This window comes from Orbicella franksi, chromosome 1 (assembly GCF_964199315.1).
Source record: "Orbicella franksi chromosome 1, jaOrbFran1.1, whole genome shotgun sequence".
In the NCBI taxonomy this organism is placed as follows: Eukaryota; Metazoa; Cnidaria; class Anthozoa; order Scleractinia; family Merulinidae; genus Orbicella; species Orbicella franksi.
In genome coordinates this window covers 15,180,827-15,204,459 of record NC_138145.1, presented here as the reverse complement: position 1 = coordinate 15,204,459, position 23,633 = coordinate 15,180,827, and the positions used below count along the sequence as shown (strand labels likewise).

General features: G+C 39.2%; 1 protein-coding gene across 1 annotated transcript in view; it reads left to right on the top strand.

Moving 5' to 3' along the window:
- The window catches only part of LOC145478200 (E3 ubiquitin-protein ligase rnf213-alpha-like), a 190,768-nt gene that overhangs the window by 72,523 nt on the left and 94,612 nt on the right, over window positions 1-23,633 (top strand). The window contains exons 19-31 of the mRNA XM_081456148.1: window positions 947-1,279; window positions 1,538-2,346; window positions 4,173-4,327; window positions 4,574-4,648; window positions 4,927-5,033; window positions 5,246-5,396; window positions 5,540-5,756; window positions 6,077-6,347; window positions 7,772-7,945; window positions 8,108-8,216; window positions 8,348-8,519; window positions 17,864-18,059; window positions 19,937-20,052. Coding sequence (XP_081312274.1) covers window positions 947-1,279; window positions 1,538-2,346; window positions 4,173-4,327; window positions 4,574-4,648; window positions 4,927-5,033; window positions 5,246-5,396; window positions 5,540-5,756; window positions 6,077-6,347; window positions 7,772-7,945; window positions 8,108-8,216; window positions 8,348-8,519; window positions 17,864-18,059; window positions 19,937-20,052 — 2,885 coding nt within the window. The remainder of the gene's footprint in view (window positions 1-946; window positions 1,280-1,537; window positions 2,347-4,172; window positions 4,328-4,573; window positions 4,649-4,926; window positions 5,034-5,245; window positions 5,397-5,539; window positions 5,757-6,076; window positions 6,348-7,771; window positions 7,946-8,107; window positions 8,217-8,347; window positions 8,520-17,863; window positions 18,060-19,936; window positions 20,053-23,633) is intronic.

Here is a 23,633-nt window from a genome sequence, read left to right as displayed (position 1 = left end):
TGATCTTGACGTCGTCAAGGTCAAAATCATGATTGTTTTGTATGCAATGTTGGGCTAATATAAGAATTCCTCTCTCCCGTGAAAATCGCTCTCTTGATCATTGACCGCTGTTCCCAATGGTCAAAAAGATTATTTTTAGAATCGTGGCACTCAATTCGCGAACCGAATGCTATTAATGAACACATTTACATTCCTGACATTTACAAGGCTCTTGGCAATCCCAAGTGACGTTTGCGCGGCTCTTTTAAAGCAATCATTTGCATTCGTAAGTCATTTATGCTGAAGAAGGTTATAGTATTTTAACCGAAACGTTCACACAAAAAGTTTTTTAGTCAGCGACAACAAATTTTTAGTTCTTATTATTATCATACCTGACTACAACTATGGTATTTTTAATCTCTACGTGGGAAGTTACAAATATTTCGCCTTTTCCTCTCTCATGTGCTCGTGTGACCAAAGTTTTCTTCGAGCGTGGACGGGCAAGGCTAACATATATTCCTTTTTTAAGGTCTGTTCTATTCCTAGGAACGACGTGCGCTGCAAAAAGATTACCTAATATACTTAGTTGCGCTGAAATGAGTACGTTTACCTGATCTAAATGTTACTAATGTAGCTTCTTCTATCGCTGATAGTCGTACGCTAAGATCGTCTTGAAATAAAAATAGATGGCTTCTGAAAAACGCATGGTCTTCAATACGCCTAACTTGGAAAATAAGCGCGGTGATTCCCCATTTTCTTTTTTTTTTACTTTTTGGCAAAAGTTGATCTTTAACTCACTGCATGGCTAGCTTTATAAAAAAGTCTATTCGTGGGAAAATTTTGGGCGCCAACGTCCTTAAAAGTAGCAAATATTCGCAGTTCTTTCTTCTGTGTGCTTTTCATCGCCCCGTCACTTTCTCTGAGGAACGTTTTTCACCTCCAACATTGCTATTTAATTTGTTCATAGTATGACACTAGCAGGCATCTGGAATGGCTTAAAAGCATCCAGGAATCACATGGTTCTGTTTCCAGGACGTCCTTAGTACAGGTTAGGACCATCAACTCCTGCGGTGTGTACATTGTAGGTCACGTGGACACCAAGAGTTGCTCGCCAGCAGAACAAGGAAGACGGTTGTCACTTAATGATGTGATCCGACTCTCAGTTCCTACGAAAGGTGGAAGTGGAGAAGTGCAGAGCAGAACGTACTCTGTTGATGAACTGACAGATTTGCAAAGTAAATTGATGTTGATTGCTGGGAAGGCTGAAAAGGGAAAGGATGAGGTTGAACAATTTGTAAAGGCAAGTTTAAACTTATTAAGTAAGCGCGATCGCAAATATTGTAAAGAATCTTTAAGGTGGGAAACGTTTTTTTTTTTTTATAATCATTGCACGTTATGTCCAATAAACACAATAGTATCGACCGGGCATAGACATAAGAAATAGATTGGAAATGTTGTTTTCTAACCCCTGTGAAATTTAGGTGGAATTCAATGTGAAGCTGGTGGTAAGCTAGCTATGATGTCGCTTTTACAATAGTTCTAAATTCTTAACTTGCAGAACCTTGAGGGCGTCATGCGTCTAGCGACGGCTTACATTAACCTCACCGAATCTGGTTTTGTTCATTGCTTGCATTGGAGTAAACAGTTTCACTGCAGTAAAGATCAGTTCAAAGGCGAATCGATCGCAGATGAGCTGGCAGCTGAAAGCGCGTCCATGGAGAACTGTTACTCAAACTGGAAGAAGAAGGTCAGTAATGCACGAAAGGAGTATTGGGAGTTGAATTTCTTCAGCACTCAGCAGTTGATGCTACTAAGGAAGGAAATAGCCTCGGTTTGCCGCAGCGAAGGACTTCTTGTGAGCAACCTTCAGGTTCTTACTTTGCTTGAAAGTGTTCGTCCGAATTTAGACACAGATCAGTTGAAGGCAGCAATAGATCGCGCTTTTAGAGAAACAGAGCTATCAGACAAGGCAAAAGGTACTGCCGACCCGCCATCGTTTCCTCAAGTTCCTTTAGAAGCTGAATTTGGTACTCGTAGTTCAGCGTTTGATAACAACTACATAAGTATGAGCCCCTCAGCGGTAGCCAGCACAAGTCCCATTAAGAAGCCGAAACCGAAAGCTGCTTCAAAAGTCCAAACGTTTCTGAATGCAGCTGCAAATGATGGTTTCTCAGAGCAAGTTGCTTTGGCTGCTTTGGCGAGTCTAGGTCTTGATGCAGATGAAGATGACCTTCTGTTGTGGTGTTCAGATGAAGCTCACGAAGCGGACATCGAGGCTCTTTACGAAGAAGCGAGGCAAAACCCCATAATTGGGTCAGAGGTTTTTTTTGTTGGAGATTTTGATGAAATGCAGACCGAGGATGAAAGGTAACTCAGTCATACCGGCGTGCATACGTACATACATCGTAACTTTTTCTACACTCGGATTAACGAGACTGAGTAAACTCATACGTACTGCTGACACACAAACTTCATACCCAAAAGTCTTCAACACGCACATCACTTTTAGTGCTGGCTTCTTTGAGGTTCATGATTTATTTTTTATTTTTGACGACACCTAACAAGCAGTCGGAGTACAATAGGCCCTTTGCACGACACGAAAACATGGTACAAAATTAGCCATGCTGGGATGCAAGTTACACAGTGGGATATCCAAAACAAATGAAAGTTAAGCTAGACTGGCCTGGTTCGAGTTACTTTGTTTGAAAGTCCCAGTGTGTTATTTGCCTCCCAGCATGGCTGATTTTGTACAATGTGTTCGAGTCGAGCAAAGAGCCGACTTTGGTTACGTCTGTGACAAGCTACCCCCATGGTAAATCGTTTCTGAAGATTTGATTGATCATCGCCGTTATGCACACAACTTAAGCAGTTGTGAAATTAAAGCCTGAAAAAAATTCAGGCCTGAACGGGATTCGAACCCATGACCTCTGAGATACCAGTGCAGTACTCTGCCATCTGAGCTATCAAGCCAACTGGGAGCTGGTCACATTGTCAGTTCGTAATATACCCGTATATGATGGAGAATACAAGTAAATATATGAAACACCATATATTTGAAATGCGGAGAAATATATGAAGATATGATTGATCATCGCAGTTATACACACAACTAAAGCAGTTGTGAAATTAAAGCCTGAAAAAAAATTCAGGCCTGAATGGGATTCGAACCCATGACCTCTGCGATACTGATATTTGACCATACACGGTCTTTCATAGCGGAGCTCCGGCGGCCAGAAGGGCCGCCAAGCGGAGCCCTATACTCATATAGGAAAGAAAAGGAAACCCATGAGTTGATTTTCTCATGGTTATCATGGCTAGCGGTATTGCTCGTGGGCGCGTACGCACGACGACGACGACGGCGGAGTTGCCCAACATGGCGGCCATACTCCAAATAATAGGTTGACAGAGACATGCAGCCTTGGTTTACCGTGTACTTCCTTGATATTGGACATCCATGTTATGATCAATTGACACCTGTCAAAACAAGGTATCCGCTGACCAGTATCGCGTGATTATATCGCGGGCTGAAGTTTACTGCTCCTCGAGGTCACGTGTTTTTTGAAGTTGACCGCTGACCAAGTGCTGGTTATCGATTGGATCACGGGCTTATATTGGGTTAGCTTGTTGGAAACAGGGCAGGATTGTTCAGAAGCCGGTTTACGTTAATCCAGGATTAAAAGTTAATCGAATTATAACTTTTTCTTCTATACAATGTTTTTTGCTGTTTTGTTTTGTGTATATGGTGATTATTAAAACTCAAAACAGAAGGCCAAACAATATACAGAAACCTCACCGCAAAGTTACAAAACTCAAATCAAAATTCTACTTTTTTCTGGGTCAGCTTAATCGGGCTTTGAACAACCCGGCCCAGGAGCTACGCTTTTAGGATGGCCTAAATCTATATGTTATAATTTTATTCACTTCTATTCTCCATCATATACGGGTCAATCATATCTTCATATCTTTCTCCGCAATTCAAGTATCTGGTCTTTCATAAATTCAATTGTGTAAATCGTTTCTCTCACGCATCCTTGGACAATGGCTTTGTAGCTGAAACTAGTTAAGTGTTGTCAGACCTTGCTTGTTAGGTATGGAAAGAGTATTTCTCAAAACATTTTTTCTGGGAAATTGGAATCCACTTAGGTAAACTCCTTGTGTGCCGTGAAAGTTAGTTATTGGACATTCTTTTGTAGTGCAACCGTAACTGAGTCAGACGAGTTGTCATCGAAGCTCCCTGAAACCAGTGCAGAACAGGAGAATAACGAAGACGAGGATACTGAGGCAGACATCAGAGAGTACCTTACACTTTCTCAGCTAGGAAACATCCTCAGAGAGCTATCAGTAAAGGGTAAGAATAACACACGATACCCTTAGAGTATCCTGTATTAATACCGAACAGTTCTCACCAAGTATTAGGTACCGGTAATGCTAACGAATTCCGTTTTTTTTTTTTTTTAAATCCTTTAAATTGTCGAAGTCGTCGATCAAACGTGAGTTTTTATGCATGGGCCACTCACATTTCTCTCCTGTTTCACCATGAAAAATTGTCTGACACCAAGATATAAACTTCACAATATGTTTACTTAACTTTCAGGTAAAGGAACAACACCTCGCACTTTTCCAGCGTTCCTGAAAAAGGGGAGACCTAACCTCATGCTTGTTCCCAAAGGTAGCAAGTGATTACTAACGAACCAGTATCTTCATCATCATCAATCCTTATGGCCCCTAGTGGGGCATAGGGCCGCGACCAGTATCTTAACATGATTTAAATCATTTAATGAAAAGGACTGTCAGGCAGTCTTAATACCAAGTACATGTAATGTGAAATGTTAGGTACTGTACTTGTGATAACTGATAACCAAGACACTTATAGGGTTCGAACTTGATAAACACAAGGTTAGCAACAGTCTGATGTGTATGCTCATCTTCGAACCCCTTCTTTTGCAGATGATGTTTTGGTAACAGTTTTAGCCCTCTATATGCATGACAAGAAACAGCCTCTTCCAAGCCATGAAGAAGTGTTTATTTGTACTCCAGAAACCACCACAGAAGAGGTACTTGATCTCATGGAAAATGTGTTTCTAAGTTAAAGTGAAATAAAGCTTATCGGCACGTTTTGGGTTAAGAAGCCAGCGTGAGCTTCTGACTGCTTCTTTGCAGGTATTAGCCTGTCTCAGAAATATGAAGAAGCCTCAACAGTATTTACGTGTATACTCTTTTATGAACTATTCGCTAATAACATTTATCTTTCTTTGGTTTGCTGTAGATCGAGTTGTTATGGAGACGAGCCATAGGTGATCTTGAGGGTCGATTCTACTGCCTTGTTCATGCTGAGCTCTTGGACTTCTCTGTCAGCAAAAAGGCAGTGGACATGCTTAGTGTAGTGACGCAGGGGCTTGCGGGAAAGCCTGGAGAACGTGAGTACGAGTAACGGCTGAATATGAATTAAATGCTTTCCCAGGATGTAGGTTTTAGGCGTCGGTTAGACAATTGTACTATATTGTAATACATGTGTACGACATGTGATCCTATATACGTTTTCTCTCGTATTACCTTCCAGACTATGGCCTGGTGGTAATCTGTAGTAGCGAGAATGAGGACCGTACCAACATTGTGGCAGCCCTTGATCAGTATCGGGTTGCTGCTCCACCTTGCCCTTCGCCAGAAGTTCTTAAGAGCTATCTCAAAGATCAGTTCCGCTCCCCTCCCTCAAAGTATGGCTACATCAACAGTAGCAAGATAACTTGGACTACAGCTGGATCCTTAGATCCTGCAAAGTAGGTTTTCCATATGTTATATCAATATGTTAATGATGTTGTAAAGATTTAGATTAGCATATATATATTTCCTTATTTTTTTAATTTTTTTTTTAGTTGAGTGCCTTTTTCCTGGGTATCAGAATGAAAGATTGTAAGAGCACTCCCTACGTTTTATTGACTTAAAATTAAATTATCATTACAATTATCATTCCAAAATAGAATAAGATAAAATTATCGTAACCATTACCTTTCCAATATAGAATAATTGTGGGTATTGAATATGACCCTCCTCCACTGGAATGGAAATCTGGAAAGCTAATTGATTGTTTTCTGTCTAGGCTCTGTGTCCGAGTTGTCTCCTCCAAACGAGCAGGTTTGGGAAAGACTCTGTTTGTTCGTCGTCTAACAAACCAGCTACCCAACCTTGTAAACAACGACATGGTTTTGAAAAACTTGCGCATGCATGACTCCAAGGTAGCCTTGCATGTCACGGTTCCACTTCACGGGAACTCCACGGACTCGTCAATGCTTGTAGATTCCCTCTTACCGCACGCAGTGAGGGCAAATGTACCACTGTCCCGTATATTCTATTTGGATGTATCACCTTCGGTAAGATATATAGGGCAGTTCGGATGATAACTTGATTATGAGCAAATCAAACCTGGGCTTATATGCGTTATAGATCGTTATGAAATAACTGAGATACTATGCACGCTCTGATTGGTCAACAGAGTTGCTGACACCTATGTTCTATTGTACCGGTAAACCACGGTTCCCGATCTATGCAGCTCTAGGCGGGAACTGAGAACTCGAAACTCTAGCGATAACAAATGTAATAAACAGTTTTGCCTTTCACTGGCTGAGATATCAATAACACGAATATCTTTTTATTCAACATATACATGGAAATTTGCAAGGAAAAACAGGACCAGAATTTGGTCGTCATATAAAGCTTTATCTTTTTTTTCCACGGTAATACTTTTACGTCGACTCCGGTTACGCCTGAGATTAAGATTAAGGAAGTTTTAAACCCTAATTTCCGTGCTTTCCACGGTCTGTGGAGGACGAAGTCAGCTGGGCTTGGCTTGTCAATTTGGGTCGTCAGAAAAGCAGGGAAAAGATTTATTTTTATCAGAAATTTTGAGTTTAAACTCAGTGCATCCATGCATAACACGATAAATGAATTTGATATAATTTCCATAAGCTTAACTTTCAAGCAATAGTTTTCATTGAGCAAAATACAGAGAGAAACACGGACTTCTCAGCCTACAGCATAAGTAAATAAATTCTGAACAAATCTCAGAAGCAGGGTTTCTGTTACTAATCTTTGTTCCATTCGCCAAACATTGGAAAATTATCGTTAAACACTGCGTTGAATCGCTTCGCCAAGCACATGAAGTTGGACTACTTGCACACTTTTCGTACAGCCTTTTACTTTCGTGATGACCGATTTCACCTTCGAATCCCTGCATTTCCCCGTCACAATACTTTTGAGTTAATTGATACGCTTTTTGCCTTTCACCGATAACTTTTCCTTTCCTTTCTTAAAACTTTCTTAGCGTGAAATGTTTTCGTCGCTTTGCTCTGCGGATTTCGTGTCAGGCGAAAAAAAGTTTGTAAATCGAAAAGCTTGTAAATCACGAGCCGTTAGGCGAGTGATTTACAAACTTTTCTCGTGTTCTCCCAACATCCCTCGTGGTTTATTACTCCAGTAAACTCATAGAAAGAGTGGTCTATTGCTTAAGTACAAATTCTTGAGACAGAAATTATTGGTTTTTTTGCCGTTCTGCAGCTTGTTATAGTAACAAAACTACGAAGAGATGGCACTTGTACCAATTTATGGATTTCATTAGTCAGTAATACTTATAACTATCACAAGCGGAACTGTATAACCTGGTCCAAGTCGTGTAAAGGATAGTGGTGGATTGGACACCATCCTTCTTAATGACTTTCTGTTATCATGAAACCACAACCGTATATGAGAATTTAGGTAAGCTAGGCAGTATTTTGTTGATACTATTCCTTGTTTTCAGATGAGGCGTGGGTTGGACAGCCTTCTGTTTAACTTACTTGTTCTTGGCTGCCTTTGTGACAAGATGGGACGAGTGTGGAGGAGGCGAAGCACTGACTTGTACGTTATTGAGATCACCACATCTGCTCCACTGCCCATGGGCTTCACAAGAGAAGAAAAAGTTGAAACTCAAGGGGTGAGTTAATTGGTCCAATAGGAAACACTTATGACCAATTTACACTTTCTTCCCACAACAAAATAGTGGAAACAGGATCTTAATTGTTTTATTGTGGTGCATTGTAAGAAATTTTTGTATTAATCACATATATGTTTATTTATAAAATTTTGAATTTTCCAGGGGCATCCTGGAAAATCTATTATGTGTAAGAGACCATTCTACGATCTGTTACCTACTATCGAGTGCCACACTCCAAGAACTGTTCAATGCCGTTTGGGGGTAAATCCAGGTATGCAGATTTGCAGGTGCACTAAGCATGGTTCGTACGATCTTGAAAAGGTTTTGAATTTAGTGGTGTGTAGCTTTGTCTAAGCTACACAGTTTTGGTCCTTGCTGGTTACACTTTAATTTCTTTTACAGATCCAAACGACTTCAATCCTTTGTTTGATGTCAAAGAATTTCGAAACGCACCGTTCCAGCGGGTTTATCAGTATCTTAAACGTTCCAGTCAAGGAAAAAGTCTTGATAACTTCACTTTTAAGCCCGAGGATATTGATGACGACCAAAGGACATGCCTCAGGCTCTTGCTAAGGTATGTAAAATGGATGCTTTGCAAAGGCTACTGCCTACCCCAAATGGTTATTTTCGGCAACTAAAACCCAGTTTAATAGTGTCCACTAATTTTGTCATTTTTAGTCGTTTGTTTTGTGTGGAACAAGGAATATATTTTTTGTTGCTACTACGTCCGAGTCCGACGCCATGTTGGAATTGTAACTGAGCCCGACGCCATATTGGAATAGTAACTACGCAGTAAGCCCGAGCCTTGCTATCGTGTTTGCGCGGTTACTATCCAAAGCGTGCACCGTGCCAGCTTTTGCACGATCAGTTTCGCTAAGTTGAAAGTGGAGTCGGCCTCGAATGTTCGAATTAGTACTATGGCCAACTTGAAGCCTGAATTTCATGAGCCTTTGACTAGTCCAGGCGTCAAACATGACGAGGAGTTGAGCATTTGCTCTTTCGATGCTCTTCGACCCCTCAAGCTCTTGGAGGGTATATGAATTCTAGCTCTCTGGAAAGTGACCTGAAAATGAGTAAATCTCATGCTAATGTGGTAAGCTGTGATGAGAATTTGCCTTATTTGTGGACTTTAATGAACTTATATGAGGGAAACGAACAGTTCTTAATGAGCCAAACAGCTATTGAAAACAGGACAAACATCGGCATCATTAAATAATATTGTAGTTTCATTTTTATAGTTTAGTAATATCTCAGCCTAAAGAAGGCTGGTTTGGCCTGCCGAAATACTGTTTTAACTATAGGATGTTGTGTGAGCCTTGCAGTACTCTTTGACTTCTCATCGTTTTACTTTTCAAGTTTGGCTGATTGGATCTCCTGTGAAATCAAACGTCCAATCAAGCAGGATCTTTGCAGTTAATTTGGTTTGTTATTTTCATCGCACTTAAGTTTTTTATTTTGAGTTATCATCGGTTGTCAACCAACATCAAGTTAAGTTTAGATTAATTAAAGCTATATTCTCTATACTCGTCTTGGTTATTTTTAGCACATTGATCTGAACTGTGAGTGGGATGTGTAATGCACATAAACTTGAAAAGAAATTCCCAAATACTTGATTTTGATAAGCTTAGATGATTTTTATCCTGTGTTATGTTTACTCTTTTGCTTCATGATTGAAAAGATAATAAAGCAAAGAGCTTGCTGGAACACATATTTATGGGTCGACAGATTTTTTGGATCAACACTGAAATGCTCGCAAAAGAGGCTACTTATTTTGATGTATTTAACGTGTAATAAAATAAAGACAAGCGGTTCCACATTGGAAAAGAAGTGCTTTCCCATATGAAACCTTCACCTGTAGTCTTGAATGAAATGCAACGAAAAAGGTTTGTAAGCTCGTACAAGATATGGGTTGGTGGGGGGGGGGGGGGGGGCGGGGCTGGGGGAGGTACGCTATGATTTTCTAGGCGGGAGTACCCACTCTGACCCACGAATCCTCAGCCTTTACCACTCCATGTTCAGCTGCAATTTTGCCACCTTAGCTATTCTGGACGCATGTCTCTGTAATATGCGTGCAACAAAAGCCAACGAACAAAGCCCAACCTTTGAGGGATAAGAGCGACCTTGCGTGGTACGAACCCGGCTTGTTTCAACAGCCTTTAATAATACACCAATAACTGAAAGTTCACCAACATGTTTCATCTCTAAATTACTTAATCCACGAGTTTGGCCATGAGTCTCCTTTGATTAGGTAATAGGTAGAGCAGGTACAATCGAGCTTAAACTGAAACGCTGCCTGAAAGCGTAGACTTGGAAACGCAGTTTTCATTTAATAGGTCATAGCATGCGTAGGGCTACTCTGGGACCTTAAGTCGCTTAAAGTCGCCTTAAGTCGCTTTAAGTCGGCCTAAGTCGCCGAAAGTCGCCTTAAGTTGCTGTTAAAAAGGTTTCAACACACTCAAATTGACCCTGTAGAAGATTATTAGACTTATAACTGTCATGCTAGGGTAAACTCCACTCTAACCTTATGGAGGAGGAGGCACGATGACCCAATGGTTGGTGCGGACCCGTATTGGGGATCATTGCATTGTGTTCGTACTCTCATAGTGCCTCTGCTCACCCAGATGTATAAATGGGTACTGGTTACGGAACAGGGGGCGCAGGGTGCAGGGTGCAGCAGAGGTAACCTCAATAGGTGTGCTTTTAATTTTTTTTTTTTAACACTTGTTCTCAATGCATCGGAGCCATCTAAACCTCCCCTTAAAGGGCCCTAGTCAGCCACACCTTTGTTTTTGTTTACATACAAGAGGTTGACTTTTATGTTTTATTTGGAGCATGTCAAAGCAAAGAAAATAACTGTAAAGCTACTAAAGATACAGGGACATACTTTCAAGAACACAACTTTCAGGAACACAACTTACAGTAAAGCACGCTATAGCTAGCGCTCCGCTTCAGCTAGCGCTCCGCGTTCTCTCTTGTGTATTTACTGTTAGGCTAGGTTAGACATTTCCTTTTTTCTCCGTTGACTAATGGGAGACAAAGTTAAGTGCTAAGAAAAGAAAACGACGATTTAAAGAGTCAACTGAATGATCTAAAGAAGGAATTTCAGTTTCTCAAATCCAAGATGGCGGAACCGAAGGATTACCACGAAGCGGCAGCCACCGCTTTACCGAGCACACAGGATGTCCAATTCCTCAGCGACAGCTACGATGCTCTTGTGAAATCAGAATCCAGCTTGTCAAAAGCTCTGGATAATTTCTCTCGTAGGTTGGATTTATTGACAGTTAAAGTTGACAGAACTGACAAAGCTATCGACGAGATGCTCTATTACAGTTATCAATATAACTTGAAGATCGTGGGCGTTCCACTAATATCAGAAAGAGAATCTGCACAAGACACCGCGGAATTGTGTATGAAGCTATTTAGCGGCCTTGGAGTCGATATCTCCTTATCAGAGATCGATATTGCTCACAGGGTTCCACAGCGAGATACTTCGACCGGTAATGGTAACCGAAGACGACCGAACCCGATTATTTGCAAATTCAACAGAAGAATGATACGTGACAAAGTGCTCGCGTCAAGAGGTAACGCCAGTCGACTAACCACCGAGGGCCTGAATCTCCCGTCTTCTGCTGAAATTAATCGGATTGCAATTTACAGCCACCTTACATCGAGACTACAAGAGCTGTTACGCTCAGCGAAGGCGCACCAAAACACATACAACTACAAGTGGTGTTGGGCGAAAGGCGCAGCAATCTTCCTACGCAAAACGGATACTTCCATGGCGATTCGTCTGGGGTCGATTGCCGACTTAATTAAGTTGACTGCGTAAACGCCCTGAAGCTCGATCAGAGGATCCTTGCAGTGAAATCTATTAGATCCATATTGAAGATTTTACCGTGTTATAGTTGTTCTGGATGTTTGGCAGAAATTCATGGCCAATTTAATAGTTCAGTGTCGACCACGTGTAAAACTAAAACAGAATCAGAGAAGCTTACTAGCTTATATGACTTAGATTTGTTTTCCTTAAATACAACCTTAGATTATAATTTGAACCCCGTAGATTACTCCTCTAACAGAATAACTAGTCGACATTTCTCCCCCCAATAGTTTTAAGGAAATGAAAACGAAGTTGTCAAAAGATGAAACTATCTCTAGCTTTTCTATATTTCATAACAACGTAGTTAGCCTGAATCGTAACCTGGAAAATCTTCAAACTCAAGTTTTGCGTGAAGTAGATTTTCATTTTAATGTCATCGGAGTTACTGAAACAAAAATCACAAATGCAAATTTACAATTGTGCACAGCACATATACCTGGCTACGTATTTGAATATGTTCCAACACCTCTGGCGTCTGGGGATGTGGGAATGTTCATTGATGAGTCACTTGATTACCGTGTTTTAGAAAGGACTTCCAATGAAGCTTTTCAGGTATTGTGGGCTGAGTTTTCCTTCGAGAATAAGAAAAATGTTATTTGTGGAATCTTTTATAGACAGCATAACTCTCCTGAAATCTTTCAATCATATTTTGATGAGACTATTGAAAAACTTGCGTCCTCTGGGAAATATATTGTGATCATGGGTGATTTCAATATTGACCTTTTAAAATGTGCGTCATCTTCGTATAGTCACGACTTTTTAACTTCCCTTCAAAGTTGTTTTCTCGTTCCCACAATTGACAAACCAACGCGTGTCCGCTCTACCTCCGCCACCCTGATTGACAACATCTTTATTAACAATCCTGATCAAGTTGTGGCTAGTGGAAATATCATCTCTGATATAAGTGATCATTTTTCGCAATTCTGTATTCTGAAGTCCATGAGGAATAAAATCAAGATAAAAAAGTTTAAAGTGCGGGACTTTTCTAGATTCTCTAGGGACAGTTTTAACGCCGATCTGTCTAATGTGAACTGGAATACACTCTTAGATAAAAAACCGTGTGGCGTGGGCAATTTATTTTCTTCTTTTTTACAACAAGTTTACCAAATTGATAAATAAACATGCACCTATGAAAACAATTTCAAACCACAAAGCAAAACAGCTCTCCAAACCATGGATCACCAAAGGCATAAGAATCTCCATTAAAGTTAAAAATAAGTTATATGCGTCTGGTGACACCGCCAACTACAAAATTTATAGGAACGAAATTTGCACCTTAACGCGTTTAAATAAACAGCAATATTATTCTAAATTTTTAATGATAACCTAACTAATACGAAAAAAACTTGGAGGGAATAAACAATGTACTTGCCCGTAAATTGAAGAACACAAAACCTATTACTTCTATTAAAGTCCCTACTGATAATGATTCTGTTACCTGTGACCAAAATAGAATAGCCAACGTACTTAATGACCATTTCGCTTCTGTTGGACCTAAACCGGCAAATAAGTTATCAACCGTTCAGCGTAATTATTTTGATTTTATGAACAGATCTAACTCTCCCAATTCGTCGTTTGCTTTCAACCTAGTTACTCCAACTGAAGTGGAATTGGAAATTTTGCGCATACCAAATAACAAATCTCATGGTTTATACTCATGTCCTACCCAACTGTTGAAGTACTCGTCAAATGTTGTAAGCAGTACACTTGCGGAAATAATAAGTCTTTCTATTACGTCTGGGATGTATCCCACTAAATTAAAAATGGCAAAAATTATTCCTATTTTTAAAGCCGAAGATAACTCTAATGCAAACAACTATAGGCCTATTTCTTTGCTGTCTAACTTTAATAGGATCTTCGAAAAATTGGTCTACTCCAGAATGGAATCTTTCATTGAGCAAAATGATATACTTTCTCCATCTCAATATGGCTTCCGCAAAGCGCATTCAACACAACATGCAATTCTTGACATTGTAAGTACCGTACAGGAAAACATGGACAAGCGCTTGTTCTCATGTGTATTCATTGACCTGAAAAAGGCTTTTGATACAGTCGATCATAAAATTCTTTTACATAAGCTAGATCACTATGGTTTTCGTGGTGTTATTAATAAGTGGTTCTCATCTTACTTGGATGGTCGAACTCAAACTACGCAAATTGGCTCTTATATATCTAAAAGGCAAAATACCACTTGTGGTGTACCGCAAGGCTCAGTCCTAGGCCCTTTACTTTTCCTAAACTATGTCAACGATATCCAAGAATCCTCTGACAAACTTAAACTTTTTTGATTTGCTGACGACACGAACGCCGTATATGCTGACAAAGATCCTAAGTCCCTCGAGTCGACTGTAAATCAAGAACTCTGCAAGTTGTTCGATTGGTTAACGGCTAATAAATTAACCTTAAATACTAAAAAAAGAAATAAATTTTGCTATCTTTAGACCAGCTCAGAGAAAACTTACTTATCATCCCAAAATTGTGATATTCGATAATGATCAAAATAAGAATGTGGCTCTAGAATGTAAAGAATTTGTGAGATATCTAGGTGTAATAATTAAAGTGACAATGATCTTTCTTGGAAACGTCATATTTACCATGTAGCTATTAAAGTAAGCCGAACTGTAGGACTGATTTGTAAACTACAGCGTTTTCTGCCAAGGCATACTCTTTTAACTATTTATAGATCCCTAGTTACTCCTTATTTAACTTATGGTTTGATGGCCTGGGGCCAAGCATATAAATCATACTTTGAAAAGCTTCTCAAGCTCCAAAAGCGAGCTCTTCGCTTTATCTATTTTTCTGAGCGAAGTCAACATACGATTCCTTTATTTATTGATGCCAGTGTTTTACCGTTAAAATGTTTGTATTATGAGTTTTTAGCTAACCTTATGCTTGAGATAAGACACCGAAATGCCCCTGGAAACATTCAAGATCTCTTTCAAGACATTTCTGATATTTATTCTTATAATACTCGATCCTCTGTCTCAAATAACTTTTACACACAAAGTTCTAGACTCTCAATTCAAGTGAACTCATTTTCTAGAATCGGAACAAAAATTTGGAATGAAATGCCCATATCTTTAAGAAAGCTTCCAAAAAAGGTCTTTAAGAGGAAAATAAAACAAATACTTTTTGAAATTCTAGCTTTAGAAGACTGTTATATTGATCTTTCAGAAATCGTTCAAAAAGTAAAGCTGAATTTATTTTCCTCTTAGTATGTATTCATTAATATTTAATAATTTCGTTTTATTGTATCTGTAGTCTCTCGACGTAACTGTTGTTAATTATTATTTGTAATACCGTTAGTTTATTACTTGTATCTAGTCATTGTTGTCCATTTTAGTCTCTTTAGTTCTCTTGTTGCCTTCAGTTGTATTTAGTTGTACCTAGTTGTATATCAATAATTCGTGTAAACATGACCCGCCTAGATTAGCTCAGCTATCCGCGGGCATGTTATAATTGTAATTTTAATTTGAAAACAAAAATAAAAATGTATGTATGTATATGTATATGCAATAAGACTTCGCCTCACCATGCAATATCAATTATTTTGATGGCACCGAAAATAGCGGAGGCTGACTAGGGTCCTTTAAGAAGCTGAGGACCCGACAACTACTGTATTATGCCTCAAAGCCGTGGCTCCCTTATACATAAAAAAACATAATATTATTACAGTCCTGCACCTCTCTAGCCCCCATGTTAGCTGGAATAATTTCTACATGTGGACAATACTTATGATAGGAATGACAATCTGATGTATACTCTCTCACAGATGGCATTTTATTTCTATTAAATTTTATTTATTTTTTCTTGTATTTCATTGCAAAAGAGTTAATAAAAAAGATGACACTCTGTGTTATGATCAGGAAATATATTAAATATGGAAAGTTATAGCAAATGACTATACCGCAATAATTTCATTTAAGCTTATTAATTTTTGTACGATTTACTGAATCAAATCGTCCGAAGACCTGCAGTGTATAATTAATAAACAACAACAGTGAGAGGTGTTCCAGATCATCAAGATGAAAAGAAAAAACAGAAAGATATTTCTGGGTCAAGGTTCAATTCTTTCTAGTCACTTTTACACTGAGCATTAAAAATATGGTCATCCAAAGTCAATTGAACCGAACTGAGTCTACACTTTAAATACTTTACTTACCCAGTGTGAAAGAGTGACAAAAGTGGGCCATTTCTCCAGCAAAAATCATTATTTGCAGTTTACTTCCACCTTCGACCAACTGTAAACGTTTGAATTTCATAATTGGACGAACCAACTTAATTGCAGCATAATGTTTATCTATCCTTTTCGTACATTTGATGAAGCCAGGTATTCACATCATCTTATACACTTTACGTCGATTGCGCTACTGTTACTATCGAAAGCTAAGTTACAGAAAATTCTCTGCGATCAACTCTGAGTAAACATGGCCACCAGGCGACTGTTTGGAACACGTGACTTAGTTTGGCCCCGTGACTAAAGTGTACGCGAGCTCACGTAAGCTACTCGCGCTCACGCGAGTATGATTACTCCAACAGGCGTTTACAAAAAAAAGACAGAAAACAAATCGCCAAACTAATACTCTCCGAAATGTTAATAAGTAATTTATTGTCGGGTGATTTGAAATCACCCGAACACTTTGCAAGAGAACTCGAATTTTCGTGGCACAGATGTCTCGTCTCTTTGGAGCATGGAAACCAGTTAGCGGCGCAAGGGTTACTGGGAGAATCAAAATGGCGGAGCCAAGTGTGTCAGGTATCGATGTATCAGTTTCTAGTATTTCGTTGTGAAAATATCGTTCTGGGCATTTGCAATGTGTCAGGTGGAAACTAGTGAAAGTTTGGAAGGTGTATTTCCTGGTGGTCTGATCAACAAAACCTTCTAAAAAGATTCGATTCACTGTATAAACTGCCCGGATCATCAAAGTTCTCTGGAGCGTGCCAAGTAGTTGGTGAAATTTGACAGAAGAGCATCAAATCGATTGGGTCCCTGAAAAGGGCTGAAATTGACAGTGGAGATGCCAAAAATGGCAGATAAGTCTACCAAGATAACCATTTTTATAATTTGGGAAGCTTTGTAAATTAAAGGCATGTAAATGAGCTAAATCGATTTTAATTTCCCTGTTGTTTGAATAGTTTATGGAAAAACTAAACCATTCAAATTAAATCAGGATATCTTAAATTCCAAATTTTTGTCACTGTGAATACATTTTTTTTCAGTTTTGTTTGATTTTCTTATTGTGATATCTTCACTAATATTCATGCTACCTTGCTGGTGCTTATTATTATTATTCTTACAGTACTAACTGTTCAGAGTTGTGGTAGTTCTTTCTTTAATAGTATTTTTTTTAATGGTTTGAAATCTGGCCCGGGTTGTTCGAAAGCAGGTTAGTGCTAACCCAGGTAATATATATATATTTTTGTATAGAAATATCTTTGACTACTTATGTTGTGTAGGTTTAAAATGAATCAAACTCAAAACTGAAAGACAAACAACATAAACAGAAAACTGGAACCAAAAGTTACAAAAATGAAAGTAATCAAAATTCTCTCTAATCCTGGGTTAGTTTAATCAGGCCTTGAACAACCCGGCCTCGGATATTTGAGACTGTGGTGACTTAATTATGTACCAGTATTGGTACAATATTGGTTTATTGCAAGAGATTTATGGAGAGACTGTTGCTAAGTTTAAATTTATATCACTCGATTGAAATAAAGTCTCCTCAAGTCACCTTAAGTCGCCTTAATTCGCCTTAAGTCGCCTAAAATCGCCTTAAATCGCCTAAAGTCAATGTTTTTCCTGCCAATTTTGCTTAAGTCGCCTAAAGTTGCCTTAAATCACCCAAAGTCGCCGTAAGTTACGGCGACTTAAGGTCCTAGAGTAGGGTAAGGCCTATGCGTTACCTGTTGGAATTGTAAAGCTTCTTCTCTGATAATTTTACTATTGTTTATTTTATTAAACTGATTAGACTGTGATTGTAGCCAATGAAGTCTAAACTTTTAAGTGTATCATAATCAATTCTTTCCAACTATTTACACAGAAATTGTGGGATACCTGATCCTTCATGGTCGGAAATTCGTCATTTTGTGAGTTTCCTGAACTCGCAGCTCCGAGATTGCGAACAGAGTGATTTCTGTAACATGACGCTGATGAGTGCTGTCCTAGCAGGACCTAATGTGCCGAACCTAGAAGGCTTCCGCTCATTTGTTGCGCGTTTCATGATACAAATGTCCAGGGTAAGCTTGGTTATAAAATTCCTACTGACAGCTGTCATGACACACCCATGTTCAGTAACCTTAGCTCAGTACATGGGCCTCGTTGTATGGCATTGCAAAACAGTGGAATGTAAAAGTCTGTATGGGATTAATATATAGATTTAGGCCAGCCTAAAAGGGTAGCTCCTGGGCCGGTTTGTTCAAAGCCCGATTAAACTAACCCAGGAAAAGGTAGAATTATGAGGTTTTCTGTATATTGTTTGGCCTTCTGGTTTGAGTTTTAATAATCATCATATACACAAAACAAAGCAGCAAAAAACATTTGTATAGAAGAAAAAGTTATAATTCGGTAAACTTTTAATCCTGGGTTAGCATTAACTGGCTTCCGAACAATCCTGCCCTACTTTCAACATGTTAACCTGAGATGAGCCCGCGATCCAATCGAATACCAGTACTTGGTCAGCGGTCAAATTCAAAAAACACGTGACCCTCGATAAGCTTTAAACTTGAGCCCGCGATATGGTCACGTGATACTGGTCAGCGGATACCTTGTTTTGACAGGTGTCAATTGATCATAACATGGATGTCTAATATCAAAGAAGTACACGGTAAACCAAGGCTGCATGTCTCTGTCAACCTATTATTTGAAGTATGGCCGCCATGTTGCGCGACTCCGTCGTCGTCGTCCTCGTCGCCGTCGTACGTACGCGCCCACGAGAAACACCGCTAGCCATGATAACCATGAGAAAATCAACTCATGGTTTCCTTTTCTTTCCTATATGAGTATGGGGCTCCGCTTGGCGGCCCTTCGGGCCGCCGGAGCTCCACTATAATGAAGTTATAAGCGGCTACAAAAGCGGAAAAGAGTTGCAACAATAACGCCTTCACTTGCTTTTTTCCTTTGTGTATTACTTGTGTCGCTGCCACACGTAACACTGTCTTGAAGCGATGTTAGCGAATTCAAGTTCACTGTGTTCATTTCCCTCTCTATACGGCTTAAAACAGCACTGAAAAATAATTGATACAGCTAAGGAAGCAAAGGAAGGTGTTGCTATTGCATCTGGTTTGTCTTTCTAACTGCTAAAAAGTTGGTTAAATTGCCTTTAGTTATAACTCTTTATACGCACGCCATTTTACACTATCGCATAACGATCCTACCTTAATGAGCTTGCTTTACCGGTGAGGTCTGTTTATTATATTTTACGCTAAGAAGTCTGGACTATTGTTTTGAAACGCGGTCTAAATTAGAGCTGTTTTAAAGCTGAGTTAAAGATTACACAGAAACTGTCCAGTCAAGACAAGACAGAGTCATAATATAATAACAAGGTGGGTGAGTCGCCAGTTACCTTCTTCTTCATGTACGCTGTCAAAACCCGGGACAGGGAAGTGTGTGGTTTTCATAAGTTTTTCATGAGGTTTTTGTGATATCCAGAATAATCAAGGTCGAGGCAGGGGTTATCAGCCGAAGCCGAAGGCTGATGCTTATAACCCTTACCGAGACCTTGATTATTCTGGATATCACAAAATCCGAACTTTATAATTGTTTTATTTTACATTGAACGAAAAAGTAATGGTCATGGGAGTCATGTTTTTGCTTCTTCACTGACGGCAAGCGATACAAAGCACGCGAACTTGACATGATTACCCTTAGAAATCATGCACCGCATTCACACATGACATGTTACCCGTGACCTTGAGTGTCCTTGACATGATTATTGCATAATCTGCAGCTATATGACGTCACAGACGCTGATTTCGAAAATTCACTGTACGGTTTCGGCCAATCAGAAAAGAGATAGTGAGTTCAGTGTATAATACAGTCTACACGAGTTTAGTGATGTTATGTTTGATCTTTTGACAGCATTCATTTTGATGACAACGTTCTTATTTTCTTGCAGGATTTTGCTACTCCGTCTCTAACAGAGGAAAACACCGTATTTTTGACGGACGATAACGCGGAACTTGAGCGAAGAGAGATCGAACAATTTCAGCTCAGAAGAAGCTGGGAGAGCAGGTGACAGTCCTTTATTTTGTTTTGTTTGTCGATTTAGTTAACTTTGTTTGACATCAAATTCGACCAGCAGAGTATTATTTATTTCTCTATACTTTTTAACTGTTTTTTGGTAAATTCTACTGATTAAAGTTAATTTTTGTAAAAATTGATATTAGTGTCCATAAAGATAAACTTTTCTTCGAGAGAGTGTTTTTTTGTGTCCTATTTTAAAATTAGATTTCGTAGGCTAAACGATATCCTAGTATTTATTGTAAGTGTTTCGAAGTAGCACATAGTTGCAGTTAGTATTTTGAAAAAAATCATTGCATTTTAATTTTAGTTAGTATTTTTATCTTAGTTGTAATTGTAATTCTAGTCTAAGTTAGGACCTTTCCTTAAGCAACTGTTTTGAGAAAGCCTACTAATAAAAGATGATGACGACGATGATTATGATCGTATCTATAACAAAATTCTCGATCGTGATTGGTTCTCCGCGTGCCTATTTATAATGGTAATAGGACTGAGTGGAGTACAATTCGGTGTGTAATCATATGAGTGCTTAACACGAGTATGATTACAGACTGAATTGGACGACGCGAAGCCCTGCTACCAATTGATCAAAACTATGACAAAATTCGAGAAACGAGCAAACCATCGATTGAGCGCTGAAGATTAAACGTCGTTATGAATGCTGAAAAGCACAGCAGTTTACTCAACAAAGTGCACCACAACAGCACGCGCAAAATGACGCGTGCTGTCCAATTACAAGCATGACGCGTACACTGTCCAATTAATGCTCAAATCGGGCTGCTGATAGCCAATCACGTTCGAGAATTTTGTTATAGTTTTGATTAACCATGTAATCGGCGCGCGATCATTCATCGGTTGCGAATACTTGTTTATTACATAAAGGGCAAAATTCCGTACAAAGGAAAACTTTCAAGGTCTTGCCGTCGCATAAACAGGTTTGCCGGTTATTATTAAAGAACAGGCTAGCAGTAGAACGGGGAAAGCCTGCTATAATAGTAAGCAAAACACAGCAAGTTCAATTCAGTGAAAGCAATATCTTTACAAATAAAGCTTTCAGCGATGTAATTTTATTCACCTGTTTGCGAAGCTTGCAACGGCGTGAAACTACTTCAGCGATCGATGAAAGACGCAAACAGTTGTCGAAACGAGCTCTAATAACTTCTTGAATACAGAAATCTTCTTTCCACGACGAAAACTTAACGTACCAACTAAGTTTACGTTCTTTTGTACGCCGATAAGGTGACCTGTGATTCTAATAAGGGCACCCGAAGCAAAACGAAGAAATTTACTTTCCGTTTGGTAGCTGTGGAAGTCGACAAAATACATGGTACGTGCAATCAGACGTCCTAAGAGACTATAACATTGAAATAACGAAGCGCGCGAAGTCGAAAAATAGAATGTAAATTATTGGAAGCCCGCGAGAGTCAGGCAACACAAGCGTCTTCTGAGAGAAATAGGAGGAAAATTAACGCCAAATATTTTTGTTTTAAAAATTGTTTTAGGAACACTCGCTTACGCGGGGAAGATTTTCGTATAACCCCATACATTTATTATACCTGCAGAATGATTAATTGGGTATGCTCTTTATTGTTTTTGAAGACAATAGCAACTCCCTAAGGTATTGAATATATACATTGATAATTACTACTTACTGTATGAATAAAAGAGCGCTGTTGCGCTCTGTCTTTTCGCCGATTCTCTTCTTCCCCTAGCTCCATTGTTCTCTCTTTTTCTTCTCCATATTACCCAGGCTCGTTACGCATTTTTTTCCTTTTTTTCTTGTACCCCATCAGGTCTCGATTCACTTACCTTTCGCATACCTGTCGTTAACCAGTCTCTCTTCTACACCACTACACTACGAGGTTCAGTTGAGAATTACTCCTTGGAAAATCATTTTTATTTTACTTGACTCGTACTTGACTCACTTATTCATCTGTTTAAGCATGTTTCACTCTGCACGAAAACATGCATTAGATTTTTTGATCAACTGGATCCCTGGTGTGTTTCCGGTTTCTTCTTCCTAGCGTTCATTTAAAAACTGACCCGGTGCTACAGGACTAGGCTCACGGTATCGTTTACTTCAAAGCCCTTTTCACCCTGTAAAAACGTCTTCGTAATCTTCTCCATTGTTGTATGCTCTACCTCTTAAGTCTACGACGTCTTAAAGACTGTTTGTCGTCGTCCGTGCTAGTCAGTGGAGTGGAGATGCCTTCTCGTTACTTTATACCAGCTGTTCACGAAAGGAATACAGTCGATAGATACTGATACAGCGAACATCGAACCTGCTTGCTTTTTCTGTATCATGGGCTCGAGAAGGATGGATACAATGAACTTCAGGAATTTCATCGCTAGATGACTGTTCGTGTTCCCTCAGCGTTGAAAGAAACAAAACTCAAATGAAAGGTTACGGGTTTTCGCAAATACGAGACCACACAACCGAGGTAAGAAAGTGGTTTATTGGAATGGTTTTTCTTTAATTTACAGAATCAAAATACTCGCTGACCTTAATAACATATTATGGCTAACCGCAAGCCGCCTTTGCTTAGGCCTAAATCACTATTTTTAAAGTATTTTGAAACTGGCCCATAGGCCTAATTCGATATTTTTTTAACCAGTTCAAGCCCTCGCTTAATTTAAAAATACGGTAAATGCGCCAAGAAATGATATTTCGCATTTGTTTTTCCGTATTTTAGACTTAAAAATCGGAAATTTTTTCTGTCGAAAAGAATGCGAGACTGGCAAATTTTAAAGTTATTGAAAGTCTCTCATCATATACGGCTCAAGCACAGCGAGGCGATTATAGTAAAATTTGTCAGCCATAAAGTTAAATCCCAAGTCTACAAAGCACGTACCAGGTTAAAGAATGTATCCTTAACTGGTCTCTTTCAAGACCGTCCAGCATCTTCTCGAACCGAATCAAACCGTATAGACATGTGTGAAAGTCTAACGGCCTACAGGCGTCATCTTGTTAATAAGTTAAACACGAAACGGAGGAACAACGAACGTTTGAGTGTTTGGACGATGGATGGCAAGGTTTTTGTCAAGACGTCTCCGGAAGGCTCGCCAATTAGAATATTCTGCGACGAAGACTTGGACAATCTTTAAACTATTCACTCGTTGAGGGAAGTATAAACGTCAGAACCTGATAACTATGCTATGTGTCTTTATTATTATAATTATAGTGTTAAGGGAGGATTTTGGAGCTTTTCGTTTTCGTTAGCCTCTTCCGTCACCGACCACAGGCGGCCCAAGCTCACAATGCGAGGAGTTTTTTTTTTTTTTTTTAAATCTTTATGCGAACGTTCAGCGCGAAAACGTGACACGGTTACCGCCGACATCTACTATTACATAACGACCGAGTTTGGTTACGCGAAACGTGACCTTCGCCTTGCAGTATGTGGTGGTGTTGTGTTACAACGGTTTGAATTTATAAAGGTTTGTATGGGGAATAACGGTAATCGACATTATAGCTGAAATTTTGGTATTTTTGCAATGAAAATGACTCACCTCAATGCCTTGTTGTCTTTTCTATTGTCATCTCGCTTCTCAGCTCGATCCGAAGCCTTTTAAGC